This window comes from Oncorhynchus clarkii, unplaced genomic scaffold (assembly GCF_045791955.1).
Source record: "Oncorhynchus clarkii lewisi isolate Uvic-CL-2024 unplaced genomic scaffold, UVic_Ocla_1.0 unplaced_contig_1317_pilon_pilon, whole genome shotgun sequence".
Classification (NCBI taxonomy): domain Eukaryota; kingdom Metazoa; phylum Chordata; class Actinopteri; order Salmoniformes; family Salmonidae; genus Oncorhynchus; species Oncorhynchus clarkii.
In genome coordinates this window covers 115,001-136,054 of record NW_027258001.1, presented here as the reverse complement: position 1 = coordinate 136,054, position 21,054 = coordinate 115,001, and the positions used below count along the sequence as shown (strand labels likewise).

Below are 21,054 nucleotides of genomic sequence, written 5' to 3'. Positions count from 1 at the left end.
ACAGAGAGGCTGGCTGGAGTAACATAGAGGCTGGCTGGAGTAACAGAGAGGCTGACTGACTGACCGGAGTAACAGAGAGAGAGGCTGTCTGGAGTAACAGAGAGGCTGGCTGAAGTAACAGAGAGGCTGGCTGGCTGGAGTAACAGAGAGTCTGGCTGGAGTAACAGAGAGGCTGGCTGGAGTAACAGAGAGGCTGACTGGCTGGAGTAACAGAGAGGCTGTCTGGAGTAACAGAGAGGCTGGCTGGAGAAACAGAGAGGCTGACTGGAGTAACAGAGAGGCTGACTGACTGGAGTAACAGAGAGGCTGACTGACTGGAGTAACAGAGAGGCTGACTGACTGGAGTAACAGAGAGGCTGACTGACTGGAGTAACATAGAGGCTGGCTGTCTGGAGTAACAGAGAGGCTGGCTGGCTGAGTAACAGAGAGGCTGGCTGGAGTAACAGAGAGGCTGGCTGGAGTAACAGAGAGGCTGGCTGGAGTAACAGAGAGTCTGACTGACTGGAGTAACAGAGAGGCTGACTGGAGTAACAGAGAGGCTGACTGACTGGAGTAACAGAGAGGCTGGCTAGAGTAACAGAGAGGCTGACTGACTGGAGTAACAGAGAGTCTGACTGACTGGAGTAACAGAGAGGCTGACTGGAGTAACAGAGAGGCTGGCTGGAGTAACAGAGAGGCTGGCTGGAGTAACAGAGAGGCTGGCTGGAGTAACAGAGAGTCTGACTGACTGGAGTAACAGAGAGGCTGACTGGAGTAACAGAGAGGCTGACTGACTGGAGTAACAGAGAGGCTGACTGACTGGAGTAACAGAGAGGCTGACTGGAGTAACAGAGAGGCTGACTGGAGTAACAGAGAGGCTGACTGGAGAAACAGAGAGGCTGACTGGAGTAACAGAGAGGCTGGCTGGAGTAACAGAGAGGCTGACTGACTGGAGTAACAGAGAGTCTGACTGACTGGAGTAACAGAGAGGCTGACTGACTGGAGTAACAGAGAGGCTGACTGGAGTAACAGAGAGGCTGACTGACTGGAGTAACAGAGAGGCTGACTGACTGGAGTAACAGAGAGGCTGACTGGAGTAACGGAGAGGCTGACTGACTGGAGTAACGGAGAGGCTGACTGACTGACTGTTTGGCTGAAACTGTTTTTCGGCGCAGAGGGCAGTCCCAAGAAACTACTCCAACCTTCTCATCCGACTCACCTCCCTCTTCATCCCATCACCAGACCTCTCCTCCTCCCTCTTCATCCCATCACCAGACCTCTCCTCCTCCCTCTTCATCCCATCACCAGACCTCTCCTCCTCCCTCTTCATCCCATCACCAGACCTCTCCTCCTCCCTCTTCATCCCATCACCAGACCTCTCCTCTCTGTTACTCCTCCCTCTTCATCCCATCACCAGACCTCTCCTCCTCCATCCCTTTACCCAAACTTTCTCCTCCCACCTATCTACCTCCCATCACCAGACCTCTCATCCTCCCTCTTCATCCCTTTACCTAAACTCTCTCCTCCCACCTATCCACCTCCCATCACCAGACATCTCCCCTCCCCCTCCCCCTCTCCTCATCCTCATACCCCTCTCCTCTCATTCCCCTTTTCTCCCCTCCTCTGGCCCAAACCACCTCCTCTCCTGTCCTGTCCCAGCCCTGGAGACCTGCATGTTTTAATTGATTGCTAGTTGATACAGTGCCAGGTTAGGCATCCTGGCTGAGTGTCTATACTTCCCTCCATCCTTCCCTTCTCTATATCCCTCTCTTTCTATACCTCCCTCCATCCTTCCCTTCTCTCTGTCTTTACTCCTGGCCATGTGTTTTCACCAGGGCTCAGGCATTGTGGGTCCGGTGTAGGGTTTCCCTCCCTCCCCCCTCCCTCCCTCCCTCCCTGCCTGCCTGCCTCTCTCTCTCTCTCCCTCCCTCCCCCCCTCCCTCCCTCTCCCCCTCCCTCCCTGCCTCCCTCCCTCTCTCCCTGCCTGCATCCCTCCCTCCCTCTCTCCCTCCCTCCCCCTCCCTCCCTCCCTGCCTCCCCCCCTCCCTCTCTCCCTCCCTCTCCCTCCCTCCCTGCCTCCCCCCCCCTCCCTCTCTCCCTCCCTCCCCCTCCCTCCCTCCCTGCCTCCCCCCCTCCCTCTCTCCCTGCCTCCCCCCCTCCCTCTCTCTCTCCCTCCCTCCCTGCCTCTCTCCCTCCCTCCCTCCCTCCCTCCTGCCTGCCTGCCCCCCCTCCCTCCCCCCTCCCTCCCTGCCTCCCTCCCCCCTCCCTCCCCCCCTGCCTCTCTCCCTCCCTCCCCCCCTCTCTGCCTCCTCCCCTCCCTCCCTCCCTGTCCAGTCCCAAGCAGCAGGCAACGTGGCTACTTATAGCGCCTTCATAAATCAAGCTGTCATTTTCCCGTCATGCTCGTTGGATTGCTGAGGCTCGTGGCGAATCGACTCGCAAGAGCTCTGCTCCCCACAAACTTTTGGGAAAGGGGGAGATGCAGAGAGAGAGAGAATGGCAGTGAGAGAGAGAGGCGGGAAGACAGAGGAGGAAGGAGAAAGAGGAGAGAGGGGGACAGAGAAAGAGAGAGAGCGAGAGCGAGAGAAAGAGCGAGACAGAGAGAGACAGAGACAGAGACAGAGAGAGAGAGAGAGAAAGAGAGAGAGAGAGAGCGAGACAGAGAGAGAGAGAGAGACAGAGAGAGAGAGAGAGATACAGAGGGAGAGAGAGAGAGAGGGGTGGGGAAAGAGAGAGAGAGAAAGAGGAGAGAGAGCGAGGGAGAGAGAGAACTAGCATTGTGTTCAGTATTGAGTCAGGACTGAAGATGTTTTAGAGGAAACTAACACATCGTTTTATATGGTTCCAGGTGTGACAGACAGGGTAGCAAATGTCTGCATATCTGGTGGTGCGTTGAGCTGTTTACTAGAGTAACATACTAGAACAGAGTGTGGAAAAGTAGAGAGACTCTAAAACATGCTGAGCAACATGATGGGCTTTCCCAGTTCAGCAGTAAGGCTTCTACACAGTAGCTGACTGCCGCTGGAAATACTAGGTTAGGTTAATGCTAGGTTAGGTTAATGCTAGGTTAATGCTAGGTTAGGTTAATGCTAGGTTAGGTTAATACTAGGTTAATGCTAGGTTAATGCTAGGTTAGGTTAATGCTAGGTTAGGTTAATACTAGGTTAGATTAACGCTAGGTTAATGCTAGGTTAATGCTAGCTTAGGTTAATGCTAGGTTAGGTTAATGCTAGGTTAATGCAAGGTTAGGTTAATGCTAGGTTAGGTTAATACTAGGTTAGATTAACGCTAGGTTAATGCTAGGTTAGATTAACGCTAGGTTAATGCTAGGTTAGGTTAATGCTAGGTTAATGCAAGGTTAGGTTAATGCTAGGTTAGGTTAATACTAGGTAAGATTAACTCTAGGTTAATGCTAGGTTAATGCTAGGTTAATGCAAGGTTAGGTTACTGCTAGGTTAATGCTAGGTTAGATTAATACTAGGGCTAGGTTAATGCTAGGTTAGGTTACTGCTAGGTTAATGCTAGGTTAGATTAATACTAGGGCTAGGTTAATGCTAGGTTAGATTAATACTAGGGCTAGGTTAATGCTAGGTTAGGTTACTGCTAGGTTAATGCTAGGTTAGATTAATACTAGGGCTAGGTTAATGCTAGGTTAGATTAATACTAGGGCTAGGTTAATGCTAGGTTAGGTTACTGCTAGGTTAATGCTAGGTTAGATTAATACTAGGGCTAGGTTAATGCTAGGTTAGATGAATACTAGTTGCTAGGTTAATGCTAGGTTAATGCTAGGTTAGGTTACTGCTAGGTTAATGCTAGGTTAGGTTACTGCTAGGTTAATGCTAGGTTAGGTTACTGCTAGGTTAATGCTAGGTTAGGTTACTGCTAGGTTAATGCTAGGTTAATGCTAGGTTAATGCTAGGTTAGATTAATACTAGGGCTAGGTTAATGCTAGGTTAGATTAATACTAGGGCTAGGTTAATGCTAGGTTAGATTAATAATAGGGGTAGGTTAATTATAGGTTAGATTAATACTGGGGCTAGGTTAATGCTAGGTTAGATTCATACTAGGGCTAGGTTAATGCTAGGTTAGATTAATACTAGGGCTAGGTTAATGCTAGGTTAGATTAATACTAGGGCTAGGTTAATGCTAGGTTAGATTAATACTAGTTGCTAGGTTAATGCTAGGTTAATGCTAGGTTAGGTTACTGCTAGGTTAATGCTAGGTTAGGTTACTGCTAGGTTAATGCTAGGTTAGATTAATACTAGGGCTAGGTTAATGCTAGGTTAGGTTACTGCTAGGTTAAGGCTAGGTTAGATTAATACTAGGGCTAGGTTAATTCTAGGTTAGATTAATACTGGGGCTAGGTTAATGCTAGGTTAATGCTAGGTTAATGCTAGGTTAGATTAATACTAGGGCTAGGTTAATTCTAGGTTAGATTAATACTAGGGCTAGGATAATGCTAGGTTAGATTAATACTAGGGCTAGGTTAATGCTAGGTTAGGTTACTGCTAGGTTAATGCTAGGTTAGATTAATACTGGGGCTAGGTTACTGCTAGGTTAATGCTAGGTTAGATTAATACTAGGGCTAGGTTAATTATAGGTTAGATTAATACTAGGGCTAGGATAATGCTAGGTTAATGCTAGTCTAGGTTACTGCTAGGTTAGATTAATACTGGGACTAGGTTAATGCTAATGCTAATGCTAAGGTTAATTCTAGGTTAATGCTAGGTAGGTTACTGCTAGGTTAATGCTAGGTTAATGCTAGGTTAGATTAATACTAGGGGTAGGTTAATGCTAGGTTAGATTAATACTAGGGCTAGGTTAATGCTAGGTTAATGCTAGTCTAGGTTACTGCTAGGTTAGATTAATACTGGGACTAGGTTAATGCTAGGTTAATACTAGGTTAGGTTAATGCTAGGTTAATGCTAGGTTAGGTTACTGCTAGGTTAATGCTAGGTTACTGGGTTAGATTAATACTAGGGCTAGGTTAATGCTGGGTTAGATTAATACTGGGGCTAGGTTAATGCTAGGTTATATTAATACTAGGGCTAGGTTAATGCTAGGTTAATGCTAGGTTAGATTAATACTAGGGCTAGGTTAATGCTAGGTTAATGCTAGGTTAATGCTAGGTTAGATTAATACTAGGGTTAGGTTAATGCTAGGTTAGATTAATACTAGGGCTAGGTTAATGCTAGATTAGATTAATACTAGGGCTAGGTTAATTATAGGTTAGATTAATACTGGGGCTAGGTTAATGCTAGGTTAGATTAATACTGAGGCTAGGTTAATGCTAGGTTAATGCTAGGTTAGGTTACTGCTAGGTTAGATTAATACTAGGGCTAGGTTAATGCTAGGTTAGATTAATACTAGGGCTAGGTTAATGCTAGGTTAGATTAATACTAGGGCTAGGTTAATTCTAGGTTAGATTAATACTGGGGCTAGGTTAATGCTAGGTTAGATTAATACTAGGGCTAGGTTAATGCTAGGTTAGATTAATACTAGGGCTAGGTTAATTCTAGGTTCGATTAATACTGGGGCTAGGTTAATGCTAGGTTAGATTAATACTGGGGCTAGGTTAATGCTAGGTTAATGCTAGGTTAGGTTACTGCTAGGTTAGATTAATACTGGGGCTAGGTTAATGCTAGGTTAATGCTAGGTTAGGTTAATGCTAGGTTAATGCTAGGTTAGCTACAGGTTAGGGAGAGGGTGAAGTGTTAGGGGGTCAAGGGGTCAGGGGGCTGACCCGACACACACTCTCACCCCAAACACGCTGAGGGCGGGTAAGGAGCTGACCCCACAAACACTCTCACCTTACACACCCCCTCTGTCCCTCACCCCTCACCCCCTCTGTCCCTCACCCCTCAGCACCCCACACACCCTCTACAGAGCAGAGTCATCCCTCTCACCACGTGGTCAGAAACCCACTCATGAGAGGGAAGAAGAGGAGAGGAGAGGAATAGAGAGAACAAGGGAGAGGGATAAGAGAGAAGGAGAGGAATAGAGAGAACAAGGGAGAGGGTTAAGAGAGAGAGAGGAGGGAGAGATACAGAGAGAAAGAGAGAGAGAGAGAGAGAGAGAGAGAGAGAAAGCGAGAGAGAGAGAAAGAAAGTGAGAGAGAGAGAAAGAGAGATATACAGAGAGAAAGAGAGATATAAAGAGAGAGAGAGGGAAATAGAGATATACAGAGAGAGAAAGAGAGAGAGAAAGAGAGAGAGAGAGATAGGGAAATAGAGATATACAGAGAGAGAAAGAGAGAGAAAGAGAAAGAGAGAGATAGGGAAATAGAGATATACAGAGAGAGAAAGAGAGAGAGAAAGAGAGAGAGAGAGGGAAATAGAGATATACAGAGAGAAAGAGAGAGAAAGAGAGAGAGAGGGAAATAGAGGTATACAGAGAGAAAGAGAGAGAGAGGGAAATAGAGATATACAGAGAGAAAGAGAGAGAAAGAGAGAGAGGGAAATAGATATATACAGAGAGAGAGAGAGAGAGAGAGAGAGAGTGAAATAGAGATATACAAAGACAAAGAGAGAGAGAAAGAGAGAGAGAGGGAAATAGAGGTATACAGAGAGAAAGAGAGTAATGAGAGTAATGATGGAAGGTGACAGAAGTCCTCCACCTGTTCTACTCTCTCACCCCTCCTCACCCCCCTCACCCCTCCTCATCATGACTGTCCTGGCCTTGTCACAACAGCTGAAACAATGTCCCCAAACAGACTTCACTTCTCCCCCTCTCTGTCTCCCCTGAATCTCCTATGACCAATCCAGCCACCGACCCTAGCCATAGGAAAGAGGCCAGTGGAGTCAGGAGATTTCACGGGGCTGGAGGCTGAACTGAAGAACAGGCTGGAGGAATGGGGGGGGGGGTATGCAATGACCCATGCAGTCCCCTGAGTCTTCAAATACTGCCATTAACATCCAGCCATATGTTGTTACACACAGACACACTGACTGTCTGGAGTTACAGGCACTTCCTCTCTGCAGCTCAGTCAACTGAAAATACTATCCATCCCCTCCTAACCACGCACTGCAAACACCTAGAAGCACAGACTGTCTGGAGTTACAGGCACTTCCTCTCTGCAGCTCAGTCAACTGAAAACACCATCCATCCCCTCCTAACCACGCACTGCAAACACCTAGAAGCACAGACTGTCTGGAATCACAGGCACTTCCTCTCTGCAGCTCAGTCAACTGAAAACACCATCCATCCCCTCCTAACCACGCACTGCAAACACCTAGAAGCACAGACTGTCTGGAATCACAGGCACTTCCTCTCTGCAGCTCAGTCAACTGAAAACACCATCCATCCCCTCCTAACCACGCACTGCAAACACCTAGAAGCACAGACGGTCTGGAATTATGCTGAACCTTTCCCACTATGTATACCAGGTTAACTGAGGGACAGACAGTGTGGTGAAGAAGGAGCAACAGCACCTCTTTAACCCCAGGAGGCTGAAGACATTCAGCTCGGCCCCTAACTTCTACAGATGCACCATTGAGAGCATCCTGTCGTGCTGTATCACCGCCTGGTATGGCAATCGCACCGTCCACAACCGCAGGAGACATGTGAGATGGTGCGGTCAGCCTAACGCATCACCGGGGGGCACACTGCCTGCCCTCCAGGACAACTACAGCCCCCGGTGTCACAGGAAGGCCAAGGATATCATTAAGGACCTCAGCCACCCGATCCAAGACCTGTTCACCCAAATATCATCTAGATGGCGAGGTCAGTACAGGTGCATCAAAGCTGGAACCAATATTCAGAAAAACAGCTTCTATCTCCAGGCCATCAGACTGTTAAATAGTTCAGGGCAGGTAACTATCCTCCCCCCAGTACCCTGCCCTGAACTATAGTCACTGTTACTAGCCTCCCCCAGTACCCTGCCCTGAACCTTAGTCACTGTTACTAGCCTCCCCCCAGTACCCTGCCCTGAACTATAGTCACTGTTACTAGCCTCCCCCAGTACCCTGCCCTGAACCTTAGTCACTGTTACTAGCCTACCCCCAGTACCCTGCCCTGAACCTTAGTCACTGTTACTAGCCTCCCCCCAGTACCCTGCCCTGAACCTTAGTCACTGTTACTAGCCTCCCCCAGTACCCTGCCCTGAACTATAGTCACTGTTACTAGCCTCCCCCAGTACCCTGCCCTGAACCTTAGTCACTGTTACTAGCCTCCCCCCAGTACCCTGCCCTGAACCTTAGTCACTGTTACTAGCCTCCCCCCAGTACCCTGCCCTGAACCTTAGTCACTGTTACTAGTCTCCCCCCAGTACCCTGCCCTGAACTATAGTCACTGTTACTAGCCTCCCCCAGTACCCTGCCCTGAACTATAGTCACTGTTACTAGCCTCCCCCCAGTACCCTGCCCTGAACTATAGTCACTGTTACTAGCCTCCCCCAGTACCCTGCTCTGAACCTTAGTCACTGTTACTAGCCTCCCCCAGTACCCTGCCCTGAACCTTAGTCACTGTTACTAGCCTCCCCCCAGTACCCTGCCCTGAACCTTAGTCACTGTTACTAGCCTCCCCCCAGTACCCTGCCCTGAACCTTAGTCACTGTTACTAGCCTCCCCCCAGTACCCTGCCCTGAACCTTAGTCACTGTTACTAGCCTCCCCCAGTACCCTGCCCTGAACCTTAGTCACGGTTACTAGCCTCCACATAGTACCCTGCCCTGAACCTTAGTCACTGTTACTAGCCTCCCCCCAGTACCCTGCCCTGAACCTTAGTCACTGTTACTAGCCTCCCCCCAGTACCCTGCCCTGAACCTTAGTCACGGTTACTAGCCTCCACATAGTACCCTGCCCTGAACCTTAGTCACTGTTACTAGCCTCCCCCCAGAACCCTGCCCTGAACTATAGTCACTGTTACTAGCCTCCCCCCAGTACCCTGCCCTGAACCTTAGTCACTGTTACTAGCCTCCCCCCAGTACCCTGACCTGAACCTTAGTCACTGTTATTAGCCTCCCCCAGTACCCTGCCCTGAACTATAGTCACTGATACTAGCCTCCCCCCAGTACCCTGCCCTGAACCTTAGTCACTGTTACAAGCCTCCCCCAGTACCCTGCCCTGAACCTTAGTCACTGTTATTAGCCTCCCCCAGTACCCTGCCATGAACCTTAGTCACTGTTACTAGCCTCCCTCAGTACCCTGCCCTGAACCTTAGTCACTGTTACTAGCCTCCCCCCAGTACCCTGCCCTGAACTATAGTCACTGTTACTAGCCTCCCCCCAGTACCCTGCCCTGAACCTTAGTCACTGTTACTAGCCTCCCCCAGTACCCTGCCCTGACCCTTAGAGCCTGCTGCCCTGTGGACATAGAGTCCTTGAACACTGGTGACTTGAATAATGTTTCCATACTGTTTAACCCACATTAGACTGTATTCTAGCGATGGCTCACCATACTGTTTAACCCACGTTAGACTGTATTCTAGCGATGGCTCACCATACTGTTTAACCCACGTTAGACTGTATTCTAGCGATGGCTCACCATACTGTTTAACCCACATTAGACTGTATTCTAGCGATGGCTCACCATACTGTTTAACCCACATTAGACTGTATTCTAGCGATGGCTCACCATACTGTTTAACCCACGTTAGACTGTATTCTAGCGATGGCTCACCATACTGTTTAACCCACGTTAGACTGTATTCTAGCGATGGCTCACCATACTGTTTAACCCACGTTAGACTGTATTCTAGCGATGGCTCACCATACTGTTTAACCCACGTTAGACTGTATTCTAGCGATGGCTCACCCTACTGTTTAACCCACGTTAGACTGTATTCTAGCGATGGCTCACCATACTGTTTAACCCACGTTAGACTGTATTCTAGCGATTGCTCACCATACTGTTTAACCCACGTTAGACTGTATTCTAGCGATGGCTCACCATACTGTTTAACCCACGTTAGACTGTATTCTAGCGATGGCTCACCATACTGTTTAACCCACGTTAGACTGTATTCTAGCGATTGCTCACCATACTGTTTATGGCTCACCATACTGTTTAACCCACGTTAGACTGTATTCTAGCGATGGCTCACCATACTGTTTAACCCACGTTAGACTGTATTCTAGCGATGGCTCACCATACTGTTTAACCCACGTTAGACTGTATTCTAGCGATGGCTCACCATACTGTTTAACCCACGTTAGACTGTATTCTAGCTCTCACCATACTGTTTAACCCACGTTAGACTGTATTCTAGCGATGGCTCACCATACTGTTTAACCCACGTTAGACTGTATTCTAGCGATGGCTCACCATACTGTTTAACCCACGTTAGACTGTATTCTAGCGATGGCTCACCATACTGTTTAACCCACGTTAGACTGTATTCTAGCGATGGCTCACCATACTGTTTAACCCACGTTAGACTGTATTCCCACGTAGCGATGGCTCACCATACTGTTTAACCCACGTTAGACTGTATTCTAGCGATGGCTCACCATACTGTTTAACCCACGTTAGACTGTATTCTAGCGATGGCTCACCATACTGTTTAACCCACGTTAGACTGTATTCTAGCGATGGCTCACCATACTGTTTAACCCACGTTAGACTGTATTCTAGCGATGGCTCACCATACTGTTTAACCCACGTTAGACTGTATTCTAGCGATGGCTCACCATACTGTTTAACCCACGTTAGACTGTATTCTAGCGATGGCTCACCATACTGTTTAACCCACGTTAGACTGTATTCTAGCGATGGCTCACCATACTGTTTAACCCACGTTAGACTGTATTCTAGCGATGGCTCACCATACTGTTTAACCCACGTTAGACTGTATTCTAGCGATGGCTCACCATACTGTTTAACCCACGTTAGACTGTATTCTAGCGATGGCTCACCCTACTGTTTAACCCACGTTAGACTGTATTCTAGCGATGGCTCACCATACTGTTTAACCCACGTTAGACTGTATTCTAGCGATGGCTCACCATACTGTTTAACCCACGTTAGACTATATTCTAGCGATGGCTCACCATACTGTTTAACCCACGTTAGACTGTATTCTAGCGATGGCTCACCATACTGTTTAACCCACGTTAGACTGTATTCTAGCGATGGCTCACCATACTGTTTAACCCACGTTAGACTGTATTCTAGCGATGGCTCACCCCAGAGAACATGTTTAGTATCTGGATTATGTGTGTATTGTTTTCATTGCTAGGTATTACTGCTGGAGCTACAAACACAAACATTTAGCTGCACCTACGATAACATCTGCTGCCCTGTGTCTGTACAGAACCGGGTGCGATGTGGGACAGATCCCAGCTGTAGATATGTGATTGGGAACAGCAGGAGTAGTGGAGCACCTGTGTTCAGCAGTGAGTCATAACGCACACACACACGCACGCACGCACACACGCACACGCACACACACACACACACACACACACACACACACACACACACACACACACACACACACACACACGCACACACACATACACACACGCCGAGGACATTGGGTATTGAGAAGTTTAGTTCTAATTGTTTTCACAGAGTGAGCTCTCGGCTGGAAGAACAGAGTGTGTGTGTGTGTGTCTGTCTGACAGACGCTCTTGGTTTAACTTAAGATGTTTTACCTTTTAGCCATCCCCCCCCCCCTCTCTCTCTCTCTCTCTCTCTCTCTCTCTCTCTCTCTCTCTCTCTCCTCTCTCTCTCTCTCTCTCTCCTCGCTCTCTCTCTCTCTCTCTCTCTCTCAATTCAATTCAAGGGGCTTTATTGACATGGGAAACATATGTTAACATTACCAAAGCAAGTAAAGTAGATAATATGCAAAAGTGAAATAAACAATAAAAATGAACAGTAAACATTACACTCACAGAAGTTCCAAAAGAATAAAGACATTACAAATGTCATATTATATATATATACAGTGTTGTAATGATGTACAAATGGTTAAAGTACAAAAGGGAAAATAAATAAACATAAATATGGGTTGTATTTACAATGGTGTTTGTTCTTCACTGGTTGACCTTTTCTCGTGGCAACAGGTCACAATTCTTGCTGCTGTGATGCACACTGTGGTATTTCACCCAGTAGATATGGGAGTTTATCAACATTGGGTTTGTTTTCAAATTCTTTGTGGATCTGTGTAATCTGAGGGAAATATGTGTCTCTAATATGGTCAATCATTGGGCAGGAGGTTAGGAAGTGCAGCTCAGTTTCCACCTCATTTTGTGGGCAGTGCGCACATAGCCTGTCTTCTGTCCCAGAAGCAGTCATGATCTCTTCTTTTCCACTGTGATGTCTGATCTCTCTGTCTGTCCCAGAAGCAGTCATGGTCTCTTCTTTTCCACTGTGATTTCTGATCTCTCTGTCACAGAAGCAGTCATGGTCTCTTCTTTCCACTGTGATGTCTGATCTCTCTGTCTGTCCCAGAAGCAGTCATGTTTTCCACTGTGATGTCTGATCTCTCTGTCTGTCCCAGAAGCAGTCATGGTCTCTTCTTTCCACTGTGATGTCTGATCTCCCTGTATGTCCCAGAAGCAGTCATGGTCTCTTCTTTCCACTGTGATGTCTGATCTCCCTGTCTGTCCCAGAAGCAGTCATGGTCTCTTCTTTCCACTGTGATGTCTGATCTCTCTGTCTGTCCTAGAAGCAGTCATGGTCTCTTCTTTCCACTGTGATGTCTGATCTCTCTGTCTGTCCCAGAAGCAGTCATGTTTTCCACTGTGATGTCTGATCTCTCTGTCTGTCCCAGAAGCAGTCATGGTCTCTTCTTTCCACTGTGATGTCTGATCTCCCTGTCTGTCCCAGAAGCAGTCATGGTCTCTTCTTTCCACTGTGATGTCTGATCTCTCTGTCTGTCCCAGAAGCAGTCATGGTCTCTTCTTTCCACTGTGATGTCTGATCTCTCTGTCTGTCCCAGAAGCAGTCATGTTTTCCACTGTGATGTCTGATCTCTCTGTCTGTCCCAGAAGCAGTCATGGTCTCTTCTTTCCACTGTGATGTCTGATCTCTCTGTCTGTCCTAGAAGCAGTCATGGTCTCTTCTTTCCACTGTGATGTCTGATCTCCCTGTCTGTCCTAGAAGCAGTCATGGTCTCTTCTTTCCACTGTGATGTCTGATCTCTCTGTCTGTCCTAGAAGCAGTCATGGTCTCTTCTTTTCCACTGTGATGTCTGATCTCTCTGTCTGTCCTAGAAGCAGTCATGGTCTCTTCTTTCCACTGTGATGTCTGATCTCTCTGTCTGTCCTAGAAGCAGTCATGGTCTCTTCTTTCCACTGTGATGTCTGATCTCTCTGTCTGTCCTAGAAGCAGTCATGGTCTCTTCTTTCCACTGTGATGTCTGATCTCTCTGTCTGTCCTAAAAGCAGTCATGGTCTCTTCTTTCCACTGTGATGTCTGATCTGTCTGTCTGTCCCAGAAGCAGTCATGGTCTCTTCTTTCCACGGTGATGTCTGATCTCTCTGTCTGTCCCAGAAGCAGTCATGGTCTCTTCTTTCCACTGTGATGTCTGATCTCTCTGTCCCAGAAGCAGTCATGGTCTCTTCTTTTCCACTGTGATGTCTGATCTCTCTGTCTGTCCCAGAAGCAGTCATGTTTTCCACTGTGGTGTCTGATCTCTCTGTCTGTCCCAGAAGCAGTCATGGTCTCTTCTTTCCACTGTGATGTCTGATCTCTCTGTCTGTCCTAGAAGCAGTCATGGTCTCTTCTTTCCACTGTGATGTCTGATCTCTCTGTCTGTCCCAGAAGCAGTCATGGTCTCTTCTTTCCACTGTGATGTCTGATCTCTCTGTCTGTCCCAGAAGCAGTCATGGTCTCTTCTTTCCACGGTGATGTCTGATCTCTCTGTCTGTCCCAGAAGCAGTCATGGTCTCTTCTTTCCACTGTGATGTCTGATCTCTCTGTCTGTCCCAGAAGCAGTCATGTTTTCCACTGTGATGTCTGATCTCTCTGTCTGTCCCAGAAGCAGTCATGGTCTCTTCTTTCCACTGTGATGTCTGATCTCTCTGTCTGTCCTAGAAGCAGTCATGGTCTCTTCTTTCCACTGTGATGTCTGATCTCTCTGTCTGTCCCAGAAGCAGTCATGGTCTCTTCTTTCCACTGTGATGTCTGATCTCTCTGTCTGTCCCAGAAGCAGTCATGATCTCTTCTTTTCCACTGTGATGTCTGATCTCTCTGTCTGTCCTAGAAGCAGTCATGGTCTCTTCTTTCCACTGTGATGTCTGATCTCTCTGTCTGTCCCAGAAGCAGTCATGGTCTCTTCTTTTCCACTGAGATGTCTGATCTCCCTGTCTGTCCCAGAAGCAGTCATGGTCTCTTCTTTTCCACTGTGATGTCTGATCTCTCTGTCTGTCCCAGAAGCAGTCATGGTCTCTTCTTTTCCACTGTGATGTCTGATCTCCCTGTCTGTCACAGAAGCAGTCATGGTCTCTTCTTTCCACTGTGATGTCTGATCTCTCTGTCTGTCCCAGAAGCAGTCATGGTCATGTTTTCCACTGTGATGTCTGATCTCTCTGTCTGTCCTAGAAGCAGTCATGGTCTCTTCTTTCCACTGTGATGTCTGATCTCTCTGTCTGTCCTAGAAGCAGTCATGGTCTCTTCTTTCCACTGTGATGTCTGATCTCTCTGTCTGTCCCAGAAGCAGTCATGGTCTCTTCTTTCCACGGTGATGTCTGATCTCTCTGTCTGTCCCAGAAGCAGTCATGGTCTCTTCTTTCCACTGTGATGTCTGATCTCTCTGTCCCAGAAGCAGTCATGGTCTCTTCTTTTCCACTGTGATGTCTGATCTCTCTGTCTGTCCCAGAAGCAGTCATGTTTTCCACTGTGATGTCTGATCTCTCTGTCTGTCCCAGAAGCAGTCATGGTCTCTTCTTTCCACTGTGATGTCTGATCTCTCTGTCTGTCCTAGAAGCAGTCATGGTCTCTTCTTTCCACTGTGATGTCTGATCTCTCTGTCTGTCCCAGAAGCAGTCATGGTCTCTTCTTTCCACTGTGATGTCTGATCTCTCTGTCTGTCCCAGAAGCAGTCATGGTCTCTTCTTTCCACGGTGATGTCTGATCTCTCTGTCTGTCCCAGAAGCAGTCATGTTTTCCACTGTGATGTCTGATCTCCCTGTCTGTCCCAGAAGCAGTCATGATCTCTTCTTTTCCACTGTGATGTCTGATCTCTCTGTCTGTCCCAGAAGCAGTCATGGTCTCTTCTTTCCACTGTGATGTCTGATCTCTCTGTCTGTCCCAGAAGCAGTCATGGTCTCTTCTTTCCACTGTGATGTCTGATCTCTCTGTCTGTCCCAGAAGCAGTCATGGTCATGTTTTCCACTGTGATGTCTGATCTCTCTGTCTGTCCTAGAAGCAGTCATGGTCTCTTCTTTCCACTGTGATGTCTGATCTCTCTGTCTGTCCTAAAAGCAGTCATGGTCTCTTCTTTCCACTGTGATGTCTGATCTGTCTGTCTGTCCCAGAAGCAGTCATGGTCTCTTCTTTCCACGGTGATGTCTGATCTCTCTGTCTGTCCCAGAAGCAGTCATGGTCTCTTCTTTCCACTGTGATGTCTGATCTCTCTGTCCCAGAAGCAGTCATGGTCTCTTCTTTTCCACTGTGATGTCTGATCTCTCTGTCTGTCCCAGAAGCAGTCATGTTTTCCACTGTGGTGTCTGATCTCTCTGTCTGTCCCAGAAGCAGTCATGGTCTCTTCTTTCCACTGTGATGTCTGATCTCTCTGTCTGTCCTAGAAGCAGTCATGGTCTCTTCTTTCCACTGTGATGTCTGATCTCTCTGTCTGTCCCAGAAGCAGTCATGGTCTCTTCTTTCCACTGTGATGTCTGATCTCTCTGTCTGTCCCAGAAGCAGTCATGGTCTCTTCTTTCCACGGTGATGTCTGATCTCTCTGTCTGTCCCAGAAGCAGTCATGGTCTCTTCTTTCCACTGTGATGTCTGATCTCTCTGTCTGTCCCAGAAGCAGTCATGTTTTCCACTGTGATGTCTGATCTCTCTGTCTGTCCCAGAAGCAGTCATGGTCTCTTCTTTCCACTGTGATGTCTGATCTCTCTGTCTGTCCTAGAAGCAGTCATGGTCTCTTCTTTCCACTGTGATGTCTGATCTCTCTGTCTGTCCCAGAAGCAGTCATGGTCTCTTCTTTCCACTGTGATGTCTGATCTCTCTGTCTGTCCCAGAAGCAGTCATGATCTCTTCTTTTCCACTGTGATGTCTGATCTCTCTGTCTGTCCTAGAAGCAGTCATGGTCTCTTCTTTCCACTGTGATGTCTGATCTCTCTGTCTGTCCCAGAAGCAGTCATGGTCTCTTCTTTTCCACTGAGATGTCTGATCTCCCTGTCTGTCCCAGAAGCAGTCATGGTCTCTTCTTTTCCACTGTGATGTCTGATCTCTCTGTCTGTCCCAGAAGCAGTCATGGTCTCTTCTTTTCCACTGTGATGTCTGATCTCCCTGTCTGTCACAGAAGCAGTCATGGTCTCTTCTTTCCACTGTGATGTCTGATCTCTCTGTCTGTCCCAGAAGCAGTCATGGTCATGTTTTCCACTGTGATGTCTGATCTCTCTGTCTGTCCCAGAAGCAGTCATGGTCTCTTCTTTCCACTGTGATGTCTGATCTCTCTGTCTGTCCTAGAAGCAGTCATGGTCTCTTCTTTCCACTGTGATGTCTGATCTCTCTGTCTGTCCCAGAAGCAGTCATGGTCTCTTCTTTCCACTGTGATGTCTGATCTCTCTGTCTGTCCCAGAAGCAGTCATGATCTCTTCTTTTCCACTGTGATGTCTGATCTCTCTGTCTGTCCTAGAAGCAGTCATGGTCTCTTCTTTCCACTGTGATGTCTGATCTCTCTGTCTGTCCCAGAAGCAGTCATGGTCTCTTCTTTTCCACTGAGATGTCTGATCTCCCTGTCTGTCCCAGAAGCAGTCATGGTCTCTTCTTTTCCACTGTGATGTCTGATCTCTCTGTCTGTCCCAGAAGCAGTCATGGTCTCTTCTTTTCCACTGTGATGTCTGATCTCCCTGTCTGTCACAGAAGCAGTCATGGTCTCTTCTTTCCACTGTGATGTCTGATCTCTCTGTCTGTCCCAGAAGCAGTCATGGTCATGTTTTCCACTGTGATGTCTGATCTCTCTGTCTGTCCTAGAAGCAGTCATGGTCTCTTCTTTCCACTGTGATGTCTGATCTCTCTGTCTGTCCTAGAAGCAGTCATGGTCTCTTCTTTCCACTGTGATGTCTGATCTCTCTGTCTGTCCCAGAAGCAGTCATGGTCTCTTCTTTCCACGGTGATGTCTGATCTCTCTGTCTGTCCCAGAAGCAGTCATGGTCTCTTCTTTCCACTGTGATGTCTGATCTCTCTGTCCCAGAAGCAGTCATGGTCTCTTCTTTTCCACTGTGATGTCTGATCTCTCTGTCTGTCCCAGAAGCAGTCATGTTTTCCACTGTGATGTCTGATCTCTCTGTCTGTCCCAGAAGCAGTCATGGTCTCTTCTTTCCACTGTGATGTCTGATCTCTCTGTCCCAGAAGCAGTCATGGTCTCTTCTTTTCCACTGTGATGTCTGATCTCTCTGTCTGTCCCAGAAGCAGTCATGTTTTCCACTGTGGTGTCTGATCTCTCTGTCTGTCCCAGAAGCAGTCATGGTCTCTTCTTTCCACTGTGATGTCTGATCTCTCTGTCTGTCCTAGAAGCAGTCATGGTCTCTTCTTTCCACTGTGATGTCTGATCTCTCTGTCTGTCCCAGAAGCAGTCATGGTCTCTTCTTTCCACTGTGATGTCTGATCTCTCTGTCTGTCCCAGAAGCAGTCATGGTCTCTTCTTTCCACGGTGATGTCTGATCTCTCTGTCTGTCCCAGAAGCAGTCATGGTCTCTTCTTTCCACTGTGATGTCTGATCTCTCTGTCTGTCCCAGAAGCAGTCATGTTTTCCACTGTGATGTCTGATCTCTCTGTCTGTCCCAGAAGCAGTCATGGTCTCTTCTTTCCACTGTGATGTCTGATCTCTCTGTCTGTCCTAGAAGCAGTCATGGTCTCTTCTTTCCACTGTGATGTCTGATCTCTCTGTCTGTCCCAGAAGCAGTCATGGTCTCTTCTTTCCACTGTGATGTCTGATCTCTCTGTCTGTCCCAGAAGCAGTCATGATCTCTTCTTTTCCACTGTGATGTCTGATCTCTCTGTCTGTCCTAGAAGCAGTCATGGTCTCTTCTTTCCACTGTGATGTCTGATCTCTCTGTCTGTCCCAGAAGCAGTCATGGTCTCTTCTTTTCCACTGAGATGTCTGATCTCCCTGTCTGTCCCAGAAGCAGTCATGGTCTCTTCTTTTCCACTGTGATGTCTGATCTCTCTGTCTGTCCCAGAAGCAGTCATGGTCTCTTCTTTTCCACTGTGATGTCTGATCTCCCTGTCTGTCACAGAAGCAGTCATGGTCTCTTCTTTCCACTGTGATGTCTGATCTCTCTGTCTGTCCCAGAAGCAGTCATGGTCATGTTTTCCACTGTGATGTCTGATCTCTCTGTCTGTCCTAGAAGCAGTCATGGTCTCTTCTTTCCACTGTGATGTCTGATCTCTCTGTCTGTCCTAGAAGCAGTCATGGTCTCTTCTTTCCACTGTGATGTCTGATCTCTCTGTCTGTCCCAGAAGCAGTCATGGTCTCTTCTTTCCACGGTGATGTCTGATCTCTCTGTCTGTCCCAGAAGCAGTCATGGTCTCTTCTTTCCACTGTGATGTCTGATCTCTCTGTCCCAGAAGCAGTCATGGTCTCTTCTTTTCCACTGTGATGTCTGATCTCTCTGTCTGTCCCAGAAGCAGTCATGTTTTCCACTGTGATGTCTGATCTCTCTGTCTGTCCCAGAAGCAGTCATGGTCTCTTCTTTCCACTGTGATGTCTGATCTCTCTGTCTGTCCTAGAAGCAGTCATGGTCTCTTCTTTCCACTGTGATGTCTGATCTCTCTGTCTGTCCCAGAAGCAGTCATGGTCTCTTCTTTCCACGGTGATGTCTGATCTCTCTGTCTGTCCCAGAAGCAGTCATGTTTTCCACTGTGATGTCTGATCTCCCTGTCTGTCCCAGAAGCAGTCATGATCTCTTCTTTTCCACTGTGATGTCTGATCTCTCTGTCTGTCCCAGAAGCAGTCATGGTCTCTTCTTTCCACTGTGATGTCTGATCTCTCTGTCTGTCCCAGAAGCAGTCATGGTCTCTTCTTTCCACTGTGATGTCTGATCTCTCTGTCTGTCCCAGAAGCAGTCATGGTCATGTTTTCCACTGTGATGTCTGATCTCTCTGTCTGTCCTAGAAGCAGTCATGGTCTCTTCTTTCCACTGTGATGTCTGATCTCTCTGTCTGTCCTAAAAGCAGTCATGGTCTCTTCTTTCCACTGTGATGTCTGATCTGTCTGTCTGTCCCAGAAGCAGTCATGGTCTCTTCTTTCCACGGTGATGTCTGATCTCTCTGTCTGTCCCAGAAGCAGTCATGGTCTCTTCTTTCCACTGTGATGTCTGATCTCTCTGTCCCAGAAGCAGTCATGGTCTCTTCTTTTCCACTGTGATGTCTGATCTCTCTGTCTGTCCCAGAAGCAGTCATGTTTTCCACTGTGGTGTCTGATCTCTCTGTCTGTCCCAGAAGCAGTCATGGTCTCTTCTTTCCACTGTGATGTCTGATCTCTCTGTCTGTCCTAGAAGCAGTCATGGTCTCTTCTTTCCACTGTGATGTCTGATCTCTCTGTCTGTCCCAGAAGCAGTCATGGTCTCTTCTTTCCACTGTGATGTCTGATCTCTCTGTCTGTCCCAGAAGCAGTCATGGTCTCTTCTTTCCACGGTGATGTCTGATCTCTCTGTCTGTCCCAGAAGCAGTCATGGTCTCTTCTTTCCACTGTGATGTCTGATCTCTCTGTCTGTCCCAGAAGCAGTCATGTTTTCCACTGTGATGTCTGATCTCTCTGTCTGTCCCAGAAGCAGTCATGGTCTCTTCTTTCCACTGTGATGTCTGATCTCTCTGTCTGTCCTAGAAGCAGTCATGGTCTCTTCTTTCCACTGTGATGTCTGATCTCTCTGTCTGTCCCAGAAGCAGTCATGGTCTCTTCTTTCCACTGTGATGTCTGATCTCTCTGTCTGTCCCAGAAGCAGTCATGATCTCTTCTTTTCCACTGTGATGTCTGATCTCTCTGTCTGTCCTAGAAGCAGTCATGGTCTCTTCTTTCCACTGTGATGTCTGATCTCTCTGTCTGTCCCAGAAGCAGTCATGGTCTCTTCTTTTCCACTGAGATGTCTGATCTCCCTGTCTGTCCCAGAAGCAGTCATGGTCTCTTCTTTTCCACTGTGATGTCTGATCTCTCTGTCTGTCCCAGAAGCAGTCATGGTCTCTTCTTTTCCACTGTGATGTCTGATCTCCCTGTCTGTCACAGAAGCAGTCATGGTCTCTTCTTTCCACTGTGATGTCTGATCTCTCTGTCTGTCCCAGAAGCAGTCATGGTCATGTTTTCCACTGTGATGTCTGATCTCTCTGTCTGTCCCAGAAGCAGTCATGGTCTCTTCTTTCCACTGTGATGTCTGATCTCTCTGTCTGTCCTAGAAGCAGTCATGGTCTCTTCTTTCCACTGTGATGTCTGATCTCTCTGTCTGTCCCAGAAGCAGTCATGGTCTCTTCTTTCCACTGTGATGTCTGATCTCTCTGTCTGTCCCAGAAGCAGTCATGATCTCTTCTTTTCCACTGTGATGTCTGATCTCTCTGTCTGTCCTAGAAGCAGTCATGGTCTCTTCTTTCCACTGTGATGTCTGATCTCTCTGTCTGTCCCAGAAGCAGTCATGGTCTCTTCTTTTCCACTGAGATGTCTGATCTCCCTGTCTGTCCCAGAAGCAGTCATGGTCTCTTCTTTTCCACTGTGATGTCTGATCTCTCTGTCTGTCCCAGAAGCAGTCATGGTCTCTTCTTTTCCACTGTGATGTCTGATCTCCCTGTCTGTCACAGAAGCAGTCATGGTCTCTTCTTTCCACTGTGATGTCTGATCTCTCTGTCTGTCCCAGAAGCAGTCATGGTCTCTTCTTTCCACTGTGATGTCTGATCTCTCTGTCTGTCCTAGAAGCAGTCATGGTCTCTTCTTTCCACTGTGATGTCTGATCTCTCTGTCTGTCCCAGAAGCA

At 47.6% G+C, this 21,054-nt stretch overlaps 1 protein-coding gene across 1 annotated transcript in view; it reads left to right on the top strand.

Moving 5' to 3' along the window:
- Window positions 1–21,054, top strand: part of LOC139394452 (uncharacterized) — a 96,306-nt gene that overhangs the window by 16,052 nt on the left and 59,200 nt on the right. Inside the window, exons 3-4 of the mRNA XM_071142521.1 lie at window positions 6,744–6,841; window positions 7,424–7,672. Of these exons, the coding sequence (XP_070998622.1) occupies window positions 6,744–6,841; window positions 7,424–7,672 (347 nt within the window). The remainder of the gene's footprint in view (window positions 1–6,743; window positions 6,842–7,423; window positions 7,673–21,054) is intronic.